Source organism: Hippopotamus amphibius, chromosome 14, assembly GCF_030028045.1.
Source record: "Hippopotamus amphibius kiboko isolate mHipAmp2 chromosome 14, mHipAmp2.hap2, whole genome shotgun sequence".
Classification (NCBI taxonomy): Eukaryota; Metazoa; Chordata; class Mammalia; order Artiodactyla; family Hippopotamidae; genus Hippopotamus; species Hippopotamus amphibius.
In genome coordinates, this window is record NC_080199.1 from 71,588,784 (window position 1) to 71,611,742 (window position 22,959).

Here is a 22,959-nt window from a genome sequence, read left to right on the forward strand (position 1 = left end):
AGCTGGCCAAATCTCAGATAATTTGAGCATCAAAATAAATAAGGGTGGGAGATAAGAGGCAAAATCTCCCAAGCAGAAGAATTCCACATAAATTAGGTAAATATTCTAATGAAGGAAGACCACTCCAGAAATGTGTGCTGGACACATTGACTTCCTTCCAAGGAGTACATCATGAAAGGGGGGAAAAAGAGTAACTTTACAGTGGAGAAACCAGATAAACACTACTTTAGTGATCAAGTGCAACATAAACAATCATAAATTGGACTCCCCAGTGGAGCAGTGGTTAAGAATCTGCCTGCCAATGCAGCAGACATAGGTTTGAACCCTGGTCGGGGAAGATTCCACGTGCTGCAGAGCAACTAAACCCATGTGCCGCAAACTACTGAGCCTGCTGCGCTCCAGAGCCTACGAGCCACAACTACTGAGCCCGTGTGCTGCAACTACTGAAGCCCGGGCACCTATAACCTGTGCTCCACAATAAAAAAAGCCCATGCACCACAACGAAGACTAGCCCCTGGTCACCGCAACTAGAGAAAGACTGTACGCAGCAACGAAGACCCAATGCACCCCCAAAAATAAATTTAAATTTTAAAAAAACCCCATAAATTATGTTGGTAGTATGCACACTTGTTACAATGTGATGAAAACAACACTTTACCTCTGTGGTTTTCCTCTCAAAAATTCATAACCCCAGTCTAATTATGAGAAAAGCATCATATAAATTCCAATAGAAGAGCATCCCACACATTTACCTGACCAGTTTTCCTCAAAACTGCCAAAGTCATGAAAACCAAGTAGAGTCTGAGAAACTATCACAGCCAAGAGGAGCCTAAGGAGAAATGACAACCTCATGTAATATTGTATCCTGGATGGGATCCTGGAACAGAAAGGACATTAGGTAAAAACTTAGGAAATATGAAAAACTATGGACTGTACTTAGCATTAATGTATCAATACTGGTTCATTAATTGTAACAATGTACCATAATACTGTAAGAGGTTAGTAACAGGGGAAACTGTGGGATGAGGGGGATACATGGGAACTCTGTACTATCCACTCAATTTTTCTCTGAACCTAAAACTGTCCTAAAAATAGTCTATTAATAAACAAACAAGAACAGCAATGGATTATAACTTCTTGAACAAAATAGAATACATAAATTCATACTGATAGTAAATAAGTAAGGAGGGCTTTACAGTAGCATCAGGACTAATAAATTTGGAGGGCTTGAAGGAGTTAGGAGGAAAAAAATCAACATTTTTTAACTCTCACTGTAAAGATCAATTGCAGTAAGAATCATCAACGGAGGCAAACCCTTAAGATAAAAGTTTAATTAGGAGCAAGACATTTGCTTGGTCTCAAAGCATCTTTTCACAGATTGCTTATGAGTTGCGAGAAGGACAAGAAACAGTGAAGAAACTGGACAACACCTTGATCTGGTGATACAAGTTAATATCACCTTATAACGTTGTCACAGACAGGCATCCTGTGCCTCCGGATGTAATATCCCGAGGAAGGACACAACTCCACTTAGATGGTTGTTTCCACCGAGGATGCATAATTCCAATCTAATCACGAGGTAACATCGATGAGAAAATTTGTATTTGAGGACGAGTCTTTCACTTTAAGAGGATGGATTGCTTCGGTGAGCCCTCTTGGTCCTAAGGCTGTTGAATAATTAAATGCAAATATCCCAGACTGCGGTTTTAACTATTTTATTTATAAATTAAAACGCTATCGCGACGGGTTTATTTAAACACACATGAAGAGATTAGCAGTTTCCTTTCAGGATCAGGAAAAAGCAGGTGAGGAAGCAGGTCTAGAGAGAGTGAGCAGGTGGTGGGAAGAGAGAAGCACTGAGGATTGCCAGTTGTTTCATTCGTAGTTATTTCTAATTTAACAAACACTTACACAGCGCTTGTTTTTACCAAGTGCTGTTCCAAGAGCTTTTCACAAATTGACTTTTTTAATTGGAAAGCTCTGTATATGGTCTTTACTTCCCTAAACAAAACAAAACACAGCTATAACATGAAGTGATTTTTTCTCATAAGTACTTTTATCTTTTATCAAGTCTCTGCTGCAGTGACACTCGTCTTCCATAGAAAAACCTGAGCCTACAGTTACTGACTTGTTTTTCGTAGAAACGTTGGCAACCCTAGTTGGTGAGACCAAGTAAGTCCCCTTTGAAGAATCTTTGTCTCCCAAAAAGCCTTAAAAGCATGCACTGAGAGCAGCTTATGTCTCTGTTTGGGGTGCCAGGTACTCACAGTCTCTTTTCCTTTAGCTGTGAACCCCAGAGCAGGTCGCCGCCTTTTTTAGCTGAAGTTGGTTTTTTCTTTTTTTAAAGATTTTACTTTATTTATTTACTTAAGTTTTGACTATGTTGGGTCTTTGTTGCTGTGCATGGGCTCTCTCTACTTGTGGCGAGCAGAGGCTACTCTTTGTTGCTGTGCGCAGGTTTCTCATTTCAGTGGCTTCTCTTCTTACAGAGCACAAGCTCTAGGCGTGCAGGTTTCAGTAGTTGCAGCACATGGGCTCAGTAGTTGTGGCTGATAGGCTCTAGAGCACAGGCTCAGTAGTTGTGGCACACAGGCTTAGTTGCTCCGCAGCATGTGGGATCTTCCCGGCCCAGGGATCGAACCCGTGTACCCTACATGGGCAGGCGGATTCTTAATCACTGCGCCACCAGGGGAGCCCCAAGTTGATATTTCTAAACAAGCTCCCGGCTGCCACCAAAGAATTACTTCCGGTCTACATTTGTTGCCCTTAGCGCGTATATCAAGCAATGGATTCTGGGAGACGCTGGTTTCCAGGCCAGGTGTGAACGCCGGACTTCAATTCCCACAATGCCTGGCGCGAACCCGTAATTCCTGCCGGGGCAACCGTGAGGTGGCCGCCATCTTGCGTACGGAGCGGCGGCTTGTTGCTCCGCTCCTGAGGGCCGGGTTTTTAGTCCCGCCCTGTCTCTGCTTTGGGCTGCGTCTCCGCGCTTATTTCACCTTCTTTACTGAGAGGCAGAGGTCAATGCAGAGCTGTGGTGTAAGGTGAGTAAGCATCCCATTTTAAGCGAGGTGGGGTTGTGGTGGTGCTGTTTCTCGGTTTCTTCCTTCTTGCATTTAGCCACTTGCGCTGTCGCCGGCGCCTGACTGAACCCTTTCGGTTAGCCGTAACCGTAGAAACCGGTAGTGAACCTTTTGGCCTCGGAGCTCTCTGGAATTTCTAGACAGACCCTGAACGTGTCTCCGTTGGGATAGAGAAATTGGGTGACGCGCTTTTGCCGGGGCTGCTCTCTTTGGAGGTCAGGAGGCCTTAGGGTTCAGGTTGTGTATAGGCCTCTCTCTTATGCAACCTTCATTCTCTTTCTTGGGACTTTTGTTGTTCCTGGTGAGGAAATGAGAAGCTGAGAGGCGGCCTGGGAGGGGGCCGTCTCCGGGAGGACGGCGTTCTCTACAGGTGTATCTTCCTTTAGTCTCTGTAGGGCCTACCTGTATCATTCTAGTTGTCTCTCTGCCCTTTTTTTTTTGCTCTCGTGTCTAGAGAAAGGAAGACCAGAGAGCAGGCGGAATGAAGTGTTGACTAAAACATAAAATAGGCTTTTGAATTGTACTCTGGAGGGTCCCCAAGAAATTTCAAGGGAAGCAGAATTTATCTTCGAGATAGACCAACCATCTGGAAAACAAGAGGGCTTTGATTTTGGGAGTTGCCAGATTTCTGTTCTAAACATAATATGACATATTTCCGTCATTCTCAGTAGAACTGAAGTTTTTTGTTTTGTTTTTTTCTTTAAAATTAACATAATACACCCCCTTGGAAATCACTTTTACACTGCTCGCAAGAATAGGGCCTGTAAAGACTGACATTTCAGTTAATCTGACGTTTGCTTCCTAATGAGATGTGGTTGTCTACGGTTTGCTAAGGACAGTGATTTTAAACAGGAAGGCATTTATGATGAAATTTATCACAACCAGTTTGGATATGTGTCACTTTGGTTGGCTGACTTACTCTCCCTTTTTAGTACACAATTGTATATCTATACCATCAAAATATATATTATTGATTCGGCTTTCCAAGCTTGCTTAAATTTTTGCTTTTGCCTTCTAAATTCAGAAATGCATCATTTAGATTAAAGATAAGGTATATCTTTTTTTTAAAAAGGATGTTTATTTACTTTCAATGAAACCCCTCCTTTAAATCATAATGTCATAACAATACTTAAATAGTAAGTGGTTAAAAAATTACAATTTTATAATTTTTGCATTTGGGGAAAATGTTATCATTAAATGCTTATATCAAATTAAGGTTTTTTTCTGTTGTTTCTGAGGAAACTTTTGTTTTAGATTTTTTAAAATATTAGCTATTAATTGTATGATTTATTTGCTCCTCAGATGCCTTATGGTGAAATTGAAGCTAAATCCATGGGACATGGGGAAGAACTAACAAGTGAACCATGCTATAAGAAGTTGAAGTCTACTGAAGAAGCATATGTTTTCCCCCATCATGGGAATGCTAATTTTCACAGAAAGCAAAAGAAAACTGGTAATGATTGGGTCCCTGTGACCATCACTGATGTCAGAGGACATAGTTATTCTCAGGAGGACAAAACCAAAACTACAGATTTGCCGAAACCTGTGCATGATGAGATGCCTGGTAATAGATCAGATGTTATTGATTCTGTTGATTCACAAGTTTTACAGGATACACGTCCTCCATTGGTATCCAGAGATGATGAGATATATAGCACAAGTAAAGCATTTATAGGACCCATTTACAAACCCCCTGAGAAAAAGAAATGTAATGAAAGGAGGAATCAAGCAGACACTATCAATGGTATAGATGGCAAAGGAGAACGAGAAGGGAAACAGAAATTTAACTCCAAAAAATCAAAGATTGACAATGAATTATTCCAGTTTTACAAAGAAATTGAAGAGCTTGAAAACGAAAAAGATGATTCAGAAAGCAGTTGTAAGGAACCCGAACCTTCTGAGAAACAACTCATTCCATGTTATCAGAGCCATAATAATCTGTTAAAATCTGAAGAAGAAAAGAAAAAAGATCTTACTAATGCCTTTCAGTCACATTGTGGTTACCAACAGTGTGTGGGGAATGAGCCAGGTGAACATCCTTGTAATGGACAAGTAGTACCTACATTTTGTGATAGTTCATTTACTTCCTTCAGGCCTGAGTGGCAATCAATACCTTCTTTTATAGTACCACAAGACCCTCATCTTCCCAGTTTTAACTATCATTTAAATACTCAAAGAGTCAACGTTCCACCAAATCCACCATCAGATATTTTCCATGCCCAAGATGGCTTTCATATGCAAAATGGATATTATGTAAATAGTTGTCATGTTAATTGGAATTGTTTGACTTTTGATCAGAACAATGAATATACTGACTGTAGTGACATTACCAGTAGTGATCATCCCTCTAGAAATGGCTACAGTGTGCAAGATGAATATGCGAGTAATGGTTTCTGTGAAATCAGTGAAGGATGCTGGAAAGATCCTTCTGTGGACAAGCATAATGGAACAGATAGGTTTATGAAGCAGCAGTTTCAAGAGGAAAAGTTAAATAAATTGCAGAAGTTACTTATTCTTTTAAGAGGTTTGCCTGGTTCTGGGAAAACAACATTGTCTCGGTAAGTAAAGGACACCAAGTGAATATTTGATAATTTGTTACTTATAAATGATAATTCTGATCAATGGCAAGTGCTTTTATGTTTCTAGTAAAAAATCTTTAGTTTGTTATACTTGCGAATGGCATCTGATGGTAAATATTTTAAAAGACAATTTCTGATGGAAGGAAAATTGGCATATATATGTATGTTAAGATTCTGCTAAGGGCTTTAAAAATAGATTCATGTAAAATTATGACAGTGACGAAAGCAGATGCTATTTGAGAACTGTGCTGGCTTTCCCTTTTAAGTCAACTGTTCAAGAAGAGTTGGATTCATGCGTAGAAGACTTGGGCTTTGACTCGGTTATTTTACTTTGTGACCTTGGACAGGTTTCACTGTTAATGAAATGAGTAATACTTATTTTTCTGGAATTATTGTGAGGAGCAAATGAGATAACCCAAGGAGGGAATTTTGAGTGTGTTTTACGAACTGTGCTATGTTCATACCATTATTGACAGAGAGAACCTTTTTTTGGTTTCTTTAAGAAGTTTGAAATGAGCAATATCTGGATTAATGGAATTAGGACTGATGATGATTTATCATGTGGTGAAATGTTTCAAATTCCTGTTTTTGTTTAAAAACAATATTGTTGCATTCTAATACATTTGTGCAGTTATGAAAAATAGAACAAAGAAAAACAGTATAAATTCTTTGTAGTTTATGTAGGATGATTCAAGATTTATGCTAGATAAAGAGGATAAAAAAGTCCAAGGAACCATTTTGTAAATGTTTTGTATTTATTTGCAAGACAGTCTAAACAACCTAAACAAAATTTCAGAAGCAAGAAATTAGAGAAGGATTAAATTATGATATAGACATTTCAAGCTAGATTGTAAGCTGTGATTTTGTAAATGAATTTGAATGTAAGTGTATACATTTTGATTTTTTTTTAGTGAAGATTTTGTAGAGAAAATGAAATTTCAGTGCTTCTTTAGAAAGAATAGAAATTGAGTGAAGTTGTCTTACAAATATGGGCATTATTCTAGATTTAGAATATAATATCAGAGAAAAGAAATAGTTGAAATGTGAAAATTGGATGAAGGATCTCCTAGCGAGGGCCTCTGGTATAGAATAAATGTAAGAAAGTGTGATTAGGTTTGGAACAGCATATTGGAGTATGTTGAAATTGAAAGTGAATAAAGTGTAGTGGTAATTCAGTAAAATTTCAAGGAGATGTAACTGTAGTAGGAGATGACAGAGATCATCTATAATATGTATTGGATATACATATTATATATAATATGTATATTTATTTGAGGAATTAGGTGTAATAAGAATGAAAGTTTTAGTCACAGCTACCATTTATGTTATCATTTACAACTTGCAGAGTAAGTTGCAACAAACTTCTGAGATGAATTACAGTTTTTTCATTTTTTAGAAGTAGCAGAGGCTAATAAAAAGAATGAGTTCAGGTTAAAGGACTTGGGAGAAGTTACGAAAACTGGTAAGAGATCAAACTGGGGATGTAAATGACTGTGCGTTTCTTACCTAATCCTTCAGCTTAATATCTATCACATGCATAGCCCTGTACCTGACTCCTGACTTTGAGTAGCTTGGTTAAAGAAGCAGGAGTATCTCTTTAGGTCAGCACTTGTTTGAATGAAGTAGGAATGGTTGTTTGGGACTGGATATAAATCCACATATTCTCTAGTGAGGAGTGGTTTCATATAGGATTTAGTTTTCAAATGAGCTTTGAGAAGAGGAATAAAGATTTGGAGGATCAGAGTTGAACTGATTTGGGACACTAAATTAAAAGATAACATTGTGTAGTATTGATATGTGGTAATGAGTTATAGGGGGTTAGATAAATTTCAAATTCTTTTGGGATAGTATTCAAGTCCCTTTCTTTCTTAATTTAGTCCTTACCTCCCTCTATATCTTCATATCCTTCTGCTCTTGAACTAGTACCCTGCCCTCCACTGCAGGAGACATAATATTTGTCGGTTCATTGTTTTCAGGATTCTACTTATTCAGAGGTTCTCTTAAATGCCTCCACTTTTGAGATTTTGGTTTCTCATCTCAGCCCTCAGTAATCCTCCTTCTGGACTCATGTGGGATTTGCCTTTACCACTCTTAGTATATAGCATAAGCTACACAAGACAGCATTATTTTTTTTACTTATTGATAACTGAGCTAATCCAATTTGGTTATAAGTGGCTGAGGCTAAATATTTACCCACAACTTCATGAACAGATTTTAGTGAAATCAGTCTTATGTTAAATTCTAACGTTAAGTACAGACTTAAAATGTTTATGAATAAACTAGTGCAAAACAGTTCACACAACTTTTGTAGGTATGGTAAGGTGCCAGCTGTTTGGCCTCTTAGGTAAACTGACGGCACTTTGACAAAAGGTTCATTTGAGGCAAAATTCAACAATATTCTAGAGGTAGAATTTTGTTGCTATTATAGTTGCCAATCAGCCAAACAGAATCCTTTGACTCCGTGGTTGGACACAGGACCACTTAGAGATCAAGTCTTGGGTGTCATTCCTAGGGGTGTGGGCTGAAGATTTTGCTAGATTCCTATACCCTGTTTTTGCAAGGAGGATGGGTGAATCTAAAATATTTTAGCAAATCTGCATTTCTTATATGCTATTGATTTCACCAGTAAGAGAGAGTATTTTCAGAAACAATGATTCCATTATATTAGCAAAATGTCTGGGGTTGACTCAGGATAAAAGATAGTTGAAGCATGTGTCAGAGAAGATGCTACACTGCTGGCTTTGATGATGGAGGAAGGGGCCATGAGCCAAGATATGTAGGTGGCTTTTAGAGGAAAGCCAGTCTGCCCACAACTTGATTTTAACCCAGTGAAACTGATTTCAGACTTCTGACCTTCAGAACTGTAAGATAATAAATCTGTATTGCTTTAAGCCACCAAGTTTGTGGTAATTTGTTACAGCAGCCATAGAAAACTACACTCTGAAGAGAGATGGGAAGAGATTTTTTTTCCTCCATGCTGTTGGAGGAGCTCTCAGTTTAAACTCCAGGGGAAAGATTGACTATGTCATATGTAGGGCTTTCTTCTTCTTTTTTTTTTTTTTTTAATATTTTTAAATTATTTTATTTTTTATGTTTTGGATGCATTGGGTCTTCCTTGCTGCGTGTGGGCTTTCTGCAGTTGTGGAGAGCCAGGGCTACTCTTTTTGTTTTTTTTTTTTTTAAATATATATATATTTTATTTATTATTTTTTTGGGGGTACACCAAGTTCAATCATCTGTTTTTATACACATATCCCAGTATTCCCTCCCTCCCTCGACTCCCCAGGGCTACTCTTCATTGCAGTGCGCAGTCTTCTTATTGCAGAGGCTTCTTTTGTTGTGGGGCATGGGCTTCAGTAGTTGCAGTGCGTGGGCTCAATAGTTGTGGCTCGAGGGCTCTAGAGCGCAGGCTCAGTAGTTGTGGCCCATGGGCTTAGTTGCTCCATGGCATGTGGGATCTTCCCAGCCCAGGGCTCGAACTGGTGTCCCCTACATTGGCAGGTGGATTCTTAACCACTGCGCCACCAGGGAAGCCCAGGGCTTTCTTCCTAATTCAAGGAGTGTTTGGAGAGTGAAGTGTCCCAGTAAAGTGGTCTTGGGCCAGGGGGTATGCAAGGCCACACAGTACGTAAGGAGGTAAAGGGTTCATGAAGTGTCACTTTTACTCAGAAGTTTATGGGAAAAATCACTTCTATTTTTAAATGTACATGATGTATTACAGAAAATATATATGGTTCTTAGAAATTAGAAAAATAAAGCATGAAAATTAACTCTGTCATAGACCATTTTGGGGAATAGGATTCTCAAAATGAGGTTTAAAGAATACAATTCACTTGTTCTTACTTAAGTGAAAGATTATAAGCACAGCGTGCATTAGTTATTTGTGGCTGTATAACAGATTACCCTAAAGTTGAGTTGTAAAAGCAACAGACGTTTATTGTCTCACAGTTTCTGAAGGACAGGAGTCTGGGTGCCTCTGGTTCACGGTCTCTAACAATGCTATGATCAAGATGTTGGCTAGGGCTGTTTTGGACTGAAGGCTTGACTTGGGGAGGATCTGCGTGGAATATCTCTCACAAGGTTGTTGGCAAGACCTTGTGAGCTGTTGGATTAAAGGCCTCAGTTCCTTGCCGTCTGCAGCCTGGAGAGTCCCCTCAGTTCTTTGCTACTTGGAACTCTCCCCATTCACAATGAGAAGAGAGAAAGTGAGCCACTTCTGCACCCCCCCCCCCCCCCCCCCCCCCGGTAATCTAATCTTGGAAGTGACATTCCATATCTTGTTAGTTGGAAGCTAGTTGCTAACTCCAACCCACACTCAAGGAGAGGGGATTATACAAGGGCGTGAATACCAGGAGGCAAGGATCATTGTAAGCCATTGGTTTTGGCTTTCCCACCACTATTTATGTAATTCTGGTGGCCTGATTTTTGAAATTATTTTCTTTTCTGAATTTGTTTAGTATCACATTGGCAAGGTTGTTGTGAGAATTAAATGTGGTCATAGATGTATATATATAAAATGCTTGGCACATACTAAGTCCTCAGAAAGATAGCTGTTTTGAAAAAATACGCATCAAGTAGCTAGTGGGACCACATCTGAATTTTTTATTAGATACTTGATTTTTCAAAATTGTAAATTTTGAGGTTCTGAGAATCCATTTTAGTACGTGACTTAACTTGTGAGGGTTCTGATACAATCTGACTGCAAGAAATTGAAAATACTGATATTCTTAAATAATTTGTTTTGGTTCAAATGGTTGGTATGACATCAGATATGCCTAGATCAATATAGGTATTTTTGAGATAATTCAGGAAATTTTGAAAAAATGCATGAGCAGTCTGGGAGGAAAAAGTCTCTGCAAGCTAAAATTATTTGCTGTTATTATGATTTATGTATTTAAAATATTCTTCATTGAGATTTACTCATGTTTGATGCTGACTTGGTTTAATGGTGTAAATTGATTTACTGTCCTTTCCCTCCCTACTGTTTGTTTTTTTTGTTTTGTTTTGTTTTTAATTTGTAAGAGGTTAAACATTTCTTGGATACAAAAGCTCCTGTGCTCTTGTAGTATGGTATTATTAACATCTGAGTGATCACCTGTTAATAAAGTAATACAACAGAAAAAAAAAAGAGAGAGAGAAACATGGTATCTAGGAGAGATGGTATCAGGTTTCTGGTATTGTTGAGTATAACTAGGTATCACATGATCAAAATCTTTTTGGGTGATTGAGCTTTGGTTTAGAATGTTAACATTGCAGCATTTTTATATTCTGGGTTATCTCTTATAAGCAAATAAGATGTCAAATGTGTTAGACGGTATATTTTGAAAATTATGGCTGCTTAGAAAAGAAGTCCAACTCCAGGCTCCCAAACAAGCAGGCAAATAAATTTAAACCATTTAATTTGGTTTGTAATTTGAACTGTAATTCTATGAGTGGAAATGTACATTAAACTTTTTGACCTTTTATATGTATGGTTTTGTTTTTACTATAAAATACACTCAATTTTATTATAACCTGAGGAAAGGAGGGATGTTTGTTATCTTAATAGTTGAAATCCTTCCTATTACTTTTTATTAGAAAGTATTCTGGAATCATTCCAGGACAATATCATCCCTTCTACTGCCTTCTACTCCCTTCCCCCTCTCCAAAAGAAATTATATTGGGTTGGCCAAAAAGTTCATTTGGGTTTTTCCGTAAGATGTTATGGAAAAACCCAAATGAACTTTTTGGCCAACCCCAATAGAGTGACATACAATTAATTACCTAATGGTTGAGGGAGGGGAGATAAATAACAAGATATTTTTGTTGGTATTGGATCCAAATTATTCTTACTGTCTTTTCCCTTTTCTCAGCACACCTCCAGTCTCTTTCATGAGTCGCTGGTTGTAGGAATTCTTTGACACTCTGAACACTTGTCAGTCTCTCCATGCTTAGAAATTAAAGGTGGTATCATATTGTGAGAACAAAGCTTGATTACCACTGACTTGTTCTGAGAGTGTATTCTTTATTTAGTGTTTAATAATTTCATTTAGTAATTTAATTTCTTAAAAATTTAAAATTTGATTATACTCTGGAGGATCACAGGTTGTTTCACAGCCTTAAACCTCAGGTCCCACTTTCAGGTCATACATGTTTGTGCTTCATAGAAATGAGTTTATCAAAGCTATCTTGAGTCAAATATAGTTTTCTCCAGATGAATTGCTTGCTTAGGCTCTTTTAGGTTCTGTTGTGCTAAATTTAGGCAGTTTTAGACACCAAGTACAAGTTCACATTGTTTTGGCATTGAAGAGTGTTTTTAAAAGTTGGAATACAAAAGCCACTTTAAAAAGTTATTACTGACTATTACTATGTAAATTTAAGTGTGAAGCAATATTTGAAATCTGAACGCTTTTTAAGGTTCAGCTCCTGTGCTATTCTATCTGCAATATACTTATAAGTATATACCAGAAATTCATTTAATAACTTTTCCTGTGTGGCTTATTTCTGATGGTTATAGATTTTATATTGTAAATGGCACCTTTATGATTTCTTTTATTAACAGAATTCTGCTTGGTCAGAGTCGTGATGGCATTGTGTTCAGCACTGATGACTATTTTCACCATCAAGATGGGTACAGGTATAATGTTAATCAACTTGGTGATGCCCATGACTGGAACCAGAACAGAGGTTTGTTTTGGGCCAAGTCTCCCGGGATAGAATATTTGACTAGGAGTTAGAATACCTGAGTTTTTATTCTCGACTTTTTACTTTTACTAGATGGATGACATTGACAAGCCATTGAAAGAGTTTTGAGACCCAATTTTTCATCTGTTAGAAGCAGTGATAATAATACTTATCCTACTTGATTGAGGTTGTAAAATCAGAGAATGTAGTTAGAATTTTTTTTTAACCTGTTACTAGTGTGTTTAAGCTGGTACAATAGAGGTATAGGATGTTTTGATAGACTTTATTTTATACCTCATGAAAAAATTCAGAAAACTCTTGATACCTTTGTTATGTATTCCCAAAAGTTAGTTCCTTGAGGTAATGCTAATGTTTTCTAAGGCTTACTATTAATGTCCATGAATATTAAAAGTTTTTTTCATTGATGTCACGCTACAAAAAACTTAATACATTTTTGAGAGGCAGTGGGTCACTTTCTTTTCATTTTGAAATAGTAGTGCTTAACCTTGGCTGCACATTTGAATCGCTTGGGGACCTATTTAAAAAACTTATGCCTGAGTCTTAGCCCTCAGAGATTCTGGTTTAGTTGGTCTGGAGTGGATCTAAACATCGATTTTTTTTTGAAAGTTATCCGTATATTCTAATGTTGCAGTCAGGATTGAAAACTGTTGATCTAGAACTATGTAAGTACATGCTTACACTATAATCTACTTTTTTAAAAGATTGAGAATGAATTGATGATGAAACAAATTATTTAAACCTAGAGTAGAGAGATTACAATGAAGCCCACACACCTATCACTCAGAATTATCATCACTTATCAAGATATTGCTATATTGACTTTATCCCTTTTGCTTTCACTCCCTCCCTCCTTTTTTAATTTGCTGAAGTATTTAAGTAAATTCTAGATATCATACTTTATGTATTTCAAGTAAACATTTTTACTTAATCACATCTTATTTAATTGCAGTGCCATTATCATACCAAAAACAACAAAACAGAACCCAGTTCCTTGACATCATGTAATGTAGTCTGTAATCAAATTTTCCCTATTGTCGTAAATATTTCTTTATAGTTGTTTGAATCAGGATCTAAACAAGGTTTTTGCAGTACACTTGGCTTTATGATTCTTTTAATTAAAAGTTAATCTATAGCAATTTTCCCTCTTTTTGCCCTCACACCATTAACTTATTGCAGAAACTTGGTTGGTGGTTTTGTAGTGTCCCATAGTCTATAGTTGTCTGTTTTCTTGTGGTAATTATTTAACTTGTAGGATTCATTAGGTTCAATCTTTTTTTTTCCTTCTTTTTTGTTTTTGTAAGTAAATGGTTGTCCCATTTTTATTGATGGTAAGATCATTAGCTTCGAAGGGACAGTCTACTCCTTGTTTTATTCAACAATGAATTGTTTCCTTAATCAGTTATTTCATTAAAGATTGCAAAATGGTGATTTTCTAGGTCTGTCATTCCTTCTGTGGTTAGTAGCTAGAATTCTTCTGTAATGAAGAACTGCCTCTCACCTAGAACTAGCAACTAAGGTTACCCTAAAATACAGTATGTACAGGAAAAACAGGATAAATGCTTTTCTTTTTAATTGTCAATTTTCAGAATAAGGAATTTCAGTGAGGATATTTTTAAGTAAAAAGTTTAAATATCAGTAAGTTTGAATGTAAGACTATTTCCTAGTATTGGTTCTAGGATTTCTCCAAATACATTAGAGAGCAGCATAAAAACATTTAAAAATATTGTTTTTGATTTTTTAAAATGCTGCAGTGTTACTGCCCAAATCAAATAATGATAATGTTACAATTCTAAAAAATGCGTGGAGTTTATTGGCTCAGAGTTAAGGGAAATAGAAGTAAGTGATAAGTGGAATAAGCCAGTATTCCTTTGGTGAACTGGGAAGTTTGTTTGTGTGAAAACATTTTTTTCTTTTTGCAAACCTAGTTTAGAATATTTCAGTAAAATGTTCATGCCATGTGAAGTCTACTTGCTGAACATATTGGTGTCTAGGTAAACTACTTGTTTTATTAATATAATAAATATGGACTTTTTCAAGGTAATTTTTAACCTTTTTCAAAGTAATGATAACTAGCAATCATTAGACATTTTGAAAATTATGAGCATTACATTTAATTTAGGGCAAAATTTCTCTGTTCTGCAAACATTTATTGAATACTTTTAAGTGCTAGGCATTATTCTGGGACTGTCTATCTGCCTCATGTTTATTAGAAGAATCTAAATTCATCTTTAACCACTTATAAATTAAAAATATCTTCAGGGTGTCATTATTCTCTTTTAGTATGGTGGTTAATTTGTTTAAGAAAATGGCTCTCTTTGAGTATTCAAACTTTGTTTACTTAGGAGCTCTATTCTCCTGGAGTGCACTGGAATGTGGTATTGGATAATGATTATTCATGGAAAAAGAATAATCTCTTTCCTGCAAATCGGATATTTATTTGGTTAATAAGCTCCTTTTGTAGAATATAACTCCTTGGAGATGTAAGCCTAACTGTCAGACATTAGGGAAATAACTTTAATACCTTTTTTTAAATTGAAAGTTTTGATCATTGTTTGGGGATGGAGCAGTGGGAGTTAATAGCATCTTGGTATCCTATTTATGACTCAAATTCTAAATTTCTTTTAGTGTTTAGAGACATCTTCCCCCAAATATATATTCCACCTTAGTCATTACTATTTAACTAGTCTTTTGAATTGTCTGCTCTTAGACATCTATATAAATGTTTTCATTATGTAGAACTTAGTGATTGGAATTCTAAATCCCAACAAAAGTTATATATCATTGCATTTTGCCTCACCCTTTTAAATTTTATAGTGGGTTCTTAATTTTCTTGCCTGTTTATAGTTAAGAGGTACACACATTCCTGTCATTAACAGTGGGTCACTGTGGCAGTAATTCTCACCTCATGCAGGAAGAGGTGGCATGGCGATAGGGAGATAAAGCTTGGAAAAGTTCCGTTTTAGCTCAACTCCCAATTTCAGAATCATAATGCTAAGAAATATCCACAGTCAGTTGAACTGTGGTATTTAGCTACTTGGTATATAAGTAATGGTAAATCCATAGTACTTCTTTTTTTTACTTGTCTTATTTCAAAATTATTATTTGTAACTGTAGAACATTGGAAAATAAAGATAAGCAAAAAATGCATATATTCCACCACCTATAGAAGACAGTTTTTGGTGTCTTAGTAGCTCTTCTCACATCTTTATATTTTGACCATAATAAGATCATACTTACATATTATCTTGTAAATTGCCATTTTCTTTTAACAGTCTCCATCTTTCCATGTCAATAAATGTTTTTTCCTCTTTTCATACTCAGACCATATTCAAACGTAACTTGTTCCTACATTTTCTATTAGCTATAAATTCAACAAAATATTTTCCCCAAAAGTCTTTTACAGCTAGTTCGTCAAATCCAGCATCCGGTCTGGAGAATACACATTGCATGTGTTTATGTCTCTTAATTTCATTTATTCTAGCAGAGTCCTTTTATTTTCTTGGCACTAACTCAAAGAGATTGCAAAGTTTTGGTTTTAAGTACAGGGATGTAGGAAATTTCTTAATGAATGTTTAAATTTTATTTTGTGTATTTTTATCTAATAGTTCTGTGTTGTGTTTTTGTTTTTTAAATTTATTTTTTATTTCAGCAAAACAAGCTATCAATCAGGGGAGATCTCCAGTTATAATAGACAACACTAATACACAAGCTTGGGAAATGAAACCATATGTGGAAATGGTAAATATGAGACATGAGAGAGTTTTTATATTTTATTCTTATCAGTTTTTTCATATTCTGAAATTTTGGTTACTTTGATCTTTATTATTAAAACACTTGTTCTCTAAAAAGATGTGTTCATTTGCTTAGTTTTTTACAAATTGGGAATGGTGCTTCTTATGCAATATGTTCATCTTGTTAGTTTTCCCTGGACTTGACGATAGTAATTGGAATTTGTCCATTAAGTGGTCTTAAAATTTTTATAAACTGTATTATTTTAAAAGTAAAACTTTTCTTGGTTGAGCAAATTTAGAAGTATTGTCTAAGTGAGATTTATATCTGTTTGCCATCTTTTTACTTTAAGAAGTATTCTCTGGGTTTTTGTTTTCTTCCTTTCTTTTGTGTAGGCCATAGGAAAAGGATACAGAGTAGAGTTTCATGAACCTGAAACTTGGTGGAAATTCGATCCTGAAGAATTAGAAAAGTAAGGCACTCAAAAAATTTTTAATCTCCTAGCTTTTTTTTCTTTCTTTTCTCCTTTACATGATCAGTTTCTTTACTAGCTTTTGCTTGTAATATCTTTGGTACCTGTGAATAGGGACTGCCACTACTCATTTTCTGTCAAGAGGAACATTGACTTAAAATGCAAGGTGTTTGAGGCTCTTGGCACTGTTAAATTTCATTAAGTGTTTCTTGTTAAGTGTGTTTGTTACTTTTTTTTAATGTGGATTTCTGCATTGTTTCCCATTTTATTGAATGCTAATAGAGATCCAGAAAACTTTTGAGAGGAAAGTTAGGACTTTATCCCTCTGCTTTTTAGCTGGGCCACTTCTCTGCATTGCCTTTCCAACTTCATCTCTTTCTCATTTTGGATCCCATCACCTTTTTACCTGGTGCTTTTATCTCTCCCTCTTTTCCTTCTTTACTGCTACAGATCTGTTATCCCATACCCAAGATCCTGGGAATCAATTGTTTTGGAATTCAGATTTTTTTTTTAATTTTAGAAAGATAATATAGTGCATATACCTAATTGTAACACTCCTAGCAGAGTTTTGGGCAGCATGGCATAATCAAACATCTCGATATTTCTGCAGCAGATCATGAATGGTTAGTATAAGTAGATAAGAAAGATTCTACATTGTTTAATGTTAGTTCTGAGTAGGTCATGCTGCCAGATGAATACGGGCATGGTTAGACTTGCTGCTGTATGAGTCAACAGAAAACAGAATTTTCAGAGCATTTTAGATTTCAGGATTTGTGAGGGATTGTGGACTTGTATTACTTTCAACCCTGCTCTTCCATTTGTGTTTACCTTCATCCCTTCCCCTAGTTTTCCTGACTATGACTCCTTTTTTCTTTCTTTGTTTTCACTCCCCCATGCCTCCTTTTGGTAACAACTTTAAGACGTAATTCACATACCTTTCAATTTACCCATTAAAAGCGTACAATTCAGTGGCTTTCCGTATATTCACAAAGTTGTGCAACCATCACCTCTTTTTTTAAAACCATTTTTTCTCCCTCCTCCAGCTTAAAATTGTTCTTCTGTGTATGGTGTTCAACTAATTTAATTCTGTCTCCCTTGCCTTTCATTCCTTCTGTACCTTTGAATTTTTATTCTTTTGGTTAACCTTTCTTTCCCTTTCTGAGTTGCAGGCCAAATTAAGTTTGTGAAGAATTAAACTGATAGATACGATTAATATCTGGTATTGTCTGCCTATCTCTGTGTATATTGCACCTCAGGTAGAAGAGAGAGTTTAAAAAGTAAAAATATTTGGCTTATGCTGAATAAATGAATTAATGAAATAGTTATATTGTTAGGCTTTATGTACATTTGAGGCCGTTGAAATTTATAACAATTCTTAATATAAATTAACTTTACAAAATAAAGCCAGTTTAACTGATATCTAGTATAGCTTGACAGATTTTTTTTTAAAGAATTGATTGAATCGTCAATTTTGACATCTTGTGGATTTAGTTATATCTTGGCCAGTTGTAACCTTGACCTCAGATCTCTTTCTCTTTCTCTCTCTTTTTTTGGGGTGTTCTGTTTTCTCTCTCTCTTGCTTTTTCTTCTCATCTTTAACCTAAGTATCAGTAGTTTTGAAAAGTAAACATTTGTTTTAGGTCTTTTTTCTGGAAAAATGAGTTAGCTTTAGTAAATCTAGAACTATAACGTTAAATGTAAAACATGTTCTGTGTGTTTTGCCATGTCCAAGTCAAGTTATGGAAAATTACAAGGGTAAAATATATTGTAAAAATTTCTTTGAGGGTCAAGAATAATTTTTAAACCGCTTTTGTTATCATAGTTAAACTCACAGAAAAGTACATAAAATATAAATGTGTAGCTAAATAAATTTCTTATAAAACAGGTATTCATTTAACCATTATCCGTGTCATGAGAGCATTACCAACACTTCAGAAGTTTTTTGAGTTCCTTTTCCCAGTAACAATTCCCTAATTCCCTAGTAATTACTTGCTTTTCCTTCAAGTTGTTTTTTAATATCCTTTGTTTTAGCACCTTAGTTTAATTTTTTCTCAAACTTTAAATAGAATTATACAGTATATATTCATTATATTTAATTCCTTTCACTCAACATTATGTTTGTGAAATTATGTACAAAGTGTTGTATCTCTAATAATATAGTTTGGTATCGATAATAAGTTTTGTTTTTAATAATGCAAGTGTGCTAAAATAACTTTTAAAAGTGATATATATTTTATGTTGATTTTTGTAAGTCCTGGAAGCCCACTCAATTCTTCTGTAATTCTCAAAACAGTATCTCATAATTTTTTATTTTGTTGTTTAAAAAGGGGGGACGATTAACTCAGTGGTTTGGTCAATCGGTAGTTAGTTCTGTGTGAAGAAGGTGCAATCAGTTAACATTTTGCTGTGATTTATAGTATCTTTAAGCCTTTTTGAGATATTGTTTAAAACTTTGAGAGCCATTTTTTAAAAAATAAAATGTGAGGTATATCTTCTAGTATTTATTTGCAGAATGTAATTTAGAATCTATACTCTATTATTCTCAAACAATTTAATCTCTAAACCTATACATTCTAAAAAAAAAAGAATTAAAATCCTTTTCTTTTTTTGGTAGGAGGAATAAACATGGTGTTTCTCGAAAGAAGATTGCTCAGATGTTGGATCGTTATGAGTATCAAATGTCCATCTCTATTGTAATGAATTCAGTGGAACCGCCACACAAAAGCACAGAAAGGCCTCCTCCTTCACAGGGGAGACAGAGGTGGGGAGGCTTTCTAGGCTCACATAATGAAGTCTGTGTTACAGATAATCATTAAGTTGGCTATTTTTTGCTAACACATTTGTTGCTTACTCTTGAAAAAAATTAGTGAGCCTGTTTTGAATTTTAAGTAGTTTCAAATTTAAAAAGACTACATTGCCTTACAAAAGATGTTCCCAGCAAGTTGTTTAAATTCTACAGTGTAAATAAAAATTATATAAAATTGTATTTCAAATGTTTTTATAATCTTTTCTTGTAATACCTTCGGTTATTATGACGACACCTGAGTAGAGTTGGTAGGAACCAGAATGTTTTTCTATTATTGAATTTTAAACTAATTTTATCTTTTGTAGATAATGTCAAGCAGTTTTATAGTTCATACCTAAATTCAGCCTTTCATGAAACTTTAGTATTTTTCCTTGACTATCTTAAATATATAAGAAATACTAACTAGTTACAGGCACCTTAGTTGATTCCTCTATTTATTATACAGGTAAAATTATGTTTCTGCAAATTCATCTGTGGAAACAGTATTTCTGAGCTGTCATTAGCATATCCCTTATTTAAAATAAAATTCTCTATCAAATGCCATACAATAGGTGTATCTGTCACCTGGGGTGTTTTCTCCATAATACATGTTTTCATCACCCTTCTTCTTAAGCCATCCTCTGTCTCCCCACATTCCCTAATTCTGGAATGCATAAAGAGGGCAATCACTATATAGTTTGCAGAAGCTCTTCAGGCTATTCTGATAATATATCACTTTTCTCTATTTAAATTAACACGAGTAATTCTAATGTAAAAAATATTTTAGGCAGTTCCTTAGCAGTAGTTGTAGGAAGATTTGTTCTGTAGGATATTTTACTTCTCCAGCTTTTAGTTTTTCTGTGCAGACAACTGTGTATCTCACTGGATAGTTTTTGTTAGACTGTGTTCCATCACTTAAAATTTTAAATTTGAGGTGGGATTCATTCAGAGGTCTTGCAATTCATCCTAATCTTGCTTTGATTTATCCTTTTTTAGGAAAAAACTGAGCTAATTACAACTATTTTTTAAACATTTTAAAATGTTTTACATGATAATAGTTTGTGTCCCTTAAGTCTTCTTTCTCCTAAACCAGCCTGTCCCAAATCCCATAATCTTTCTTTTTTTTTTCTTTAATTTTTGTTTTATGTTGGAGTATAGTTGATTAAAAATGAAGTGTTAGTTGCAAGTGTTGAGTAAAGTGGTGAATCCCGTAATCTTTCTTCTGATGTTGTTTTAAAACCTTTTGGTGTGTTTTCAGCTTTAAATGTTTTCTCACATCTTTATATTACTTTTTAACTAATATTAAATTATTAAGTAATGCTAAGTTGCAAGGCTCAAAACTAAATATTAGTACTCTCAGCAAGGTCTTTATTACATTGCCTTTAGTGAGAAAAGAATATGATTTCTATATATTTGTATTATTCAGCGCTGTTTACATTTAAATGGGTGTTACCGTGCTTTATTTTGTTTAACACATATGTATGTTTTTATATATTTGTTCATCCTAACTAAATATGATGTAGTAGAAATATGCTGACTCATGTTTTGTGTGTCAATGTATATATATTTATATCAATATATACACACATTTCCTTTATTCACTATTTTTGTATATTCCTTTGTTTCTGAGTAGTACTTCTTAGTATTTGGGCGTATTTCTTCCAGCATTTTATTATGTAAATTGACATTTTGAAATAGTGAAGAAGGATTTAATTTTGGGACAGGTGAAACAACTGTTAAGTATATACTGTGTGTCCCTTTCCCTTTGTCCTTATAAAACTTCATTTAGAAGTAATAGTTTTTGAACAGTAGCCAAATTAATTTTGAGGAGGTAGGGAATTGCCTTTGGAAAATGCGGATTATGAGGGAACATGTTCATGATAGTAAGTCTAAAATTTCCAGATTTTATTACAGAGTCAACTTCATCTCCTAGTACTTCTGAGTAGTGGATAATCATGCAGAGATTGTTAATCATTACTGATTATTTTAAAAAATCATAAATGCTTATTGAGGCAGGGAAATTAACGTTCTGGAAGACTTTTTTTTTTTTTTTTTTTTTTGGTCACGCTGTGTGGCATATGGGATCTTAGTTCCCTGACCAGGGATCCAACCCATGCCCCCTGCATTGGAAGCATGGAGTCTTAACCACAGGATCACCAGGGAAGTTCCTCTTTTTTTTTTTTTTGACAAAGTAAATTAAAAAGTTCCCCCAAGCATTCTGGCTAATTTTATTTTTATTTTTTGAACAGTAATAATGTAGGAATGAATATGCAATAGACAATACCAAAATCACTATTATAAGTCATTGCTTGATGCTAAAAATCTGTAAAAATGTGAAATTTAGCAATTAAAGATTTTTCATCAAAATTTTTCCTTCTATTCAGATATATTCTTTTTCAAAATTTAGATATATTCTTAATGGAATAGTTCCCCCAGCTGCTACCTGCCATTCTGAGTTGTTCTCCATCACAAAGAATAAAATGGTCATTACTCATCATATTTAACTAAGGTGAACATTTTAGTTAAACAGAATATATTGATAGCTTCTAGTTTGGTTCAGAAAGATTAACTAGTTTTTTCATAGGTTTGGTGTAAAAATCACTTCTTTTTGATAAGTAAATTTATAGTTTTCTATATGTCTTAATACTGCTAATAAAAATATTCATGTAATTATGTTGAACTTTGATACTGCTTTTTAAATTGATAATCTTTCAGTATTCACCTTTCTGAAAGAAAATGTTAGCTTTTTAATATTTTATGTCTTTTTAAAGTAAGATTGTTTACAAAAGATTGGGTTGTATTTTGTTGGTGGTATGATAGTGTGGATTTAACTATTTGAAGTTTGCTTATCTCTTGCCTAATTAATATAGGTTATGCAATTTTCCAGTTTTATATATAGGTAAGTTTTGAAAGAGTTCATGAATTCAAAGGATATAAAATATTTATTTTGACCATAATTGAGTTTTCATTATTGTAGAAATGTCTGATTTTCTGAGCCTGATTTTCTAAGTATTTATAAAGAAAATTGGTGGTGTTCCCTTTGGAAAATGTTGAAGAAATATGGTTGTTCATGTATTATATTAGTACCTTAACCAGGTAGGTTTACTAGCCTTTGTTGAAGTTTTATGTAGTATTGTAACATGAATGCAATAACTGAGAATTCAGTTATTAGGGCTAGAGTGTTTTTGTGTGTGTTTGTCTGCAATCTGTATACAATAATATCTCTTAGTCTTGAATCATAACAAAGTATTACTTAGTTTTGTTACAACAACCATTCAGAATAAACATTTGGTGGCAGCAGAAAAGCAGACCTGGTTAGTGGTTTTTAGAGTTAAATTTTGTAGATTACAATTTATAAATAATTTTTTCTCATTATAGTTGTTAGCTATAATTTTTGTGAAAAGGGGGATTATATTAAGGGATTAATGGGTATCTTTTTTGGTGATGGTTTTCTTTCTCTTTACAATTAAATAAGATTGGCATACCAATTTTTATTTTATTTTTTGAATTAAGGTATTATTAAAACAATTGGTTTCCCTGTATGTATGCCAGATTTTCTCATTAAAATATCCTTAGGTTGGCAAGAAGTAGTATTAAGTTTGTTAAAATAGATTCTGAAAGAGGAGT

General features: G+C 34.7%; 1 protein-coding gene across 7 annotated transcripts in view; it reads left to right on the top strand.

The window, feature by feature from the left end:
* The first annotated feature begins 2,899 nt into the window (after positions 1-2,899).
* LOC130835690 (NEDD4-binding protein 2-like 2) overlaps positions 2,900-22,959 on the top strand; it is a 76,218-nt gene continuing 56,158 nt past the window's right edge. For 5 of the 7 annotated variants that reach the window (XR_009049011.1, XR_009049010.1, XM_057707408.1 and 2 more), the window contains exons 1-6: positions 2,900-3,044; positions 4,386-5,641; positions 12,204-12,328; positions 15,996-16,084; positions 16,471-16,547; positions 19,162-19,308. Coding sequence is in view for 5 of the 7 variants with exons in the window: in XM_057707408.1 (XP_057563391.1) it covers positions 4,386-5,641; positions 12,204-12,328; positions 15,996-16,084; positions 16,471-16,547; positions 19,162-19,308 (1,694 nt within the window). In the remaining 2 variants the exon portion in view is untranslated. Of the gene's footprint in view, positions 3,045-4,385; positions 5,642-12,203; positions 12,329-15,995; positions 16,085-16,470; positions 16,548-19,161; positions 19,309-22,959 lie in introns of those variants that run through there. The other 2 variants (XM_057707412.1, XM_057707411.1) reach the window with 2 other exon arrangements.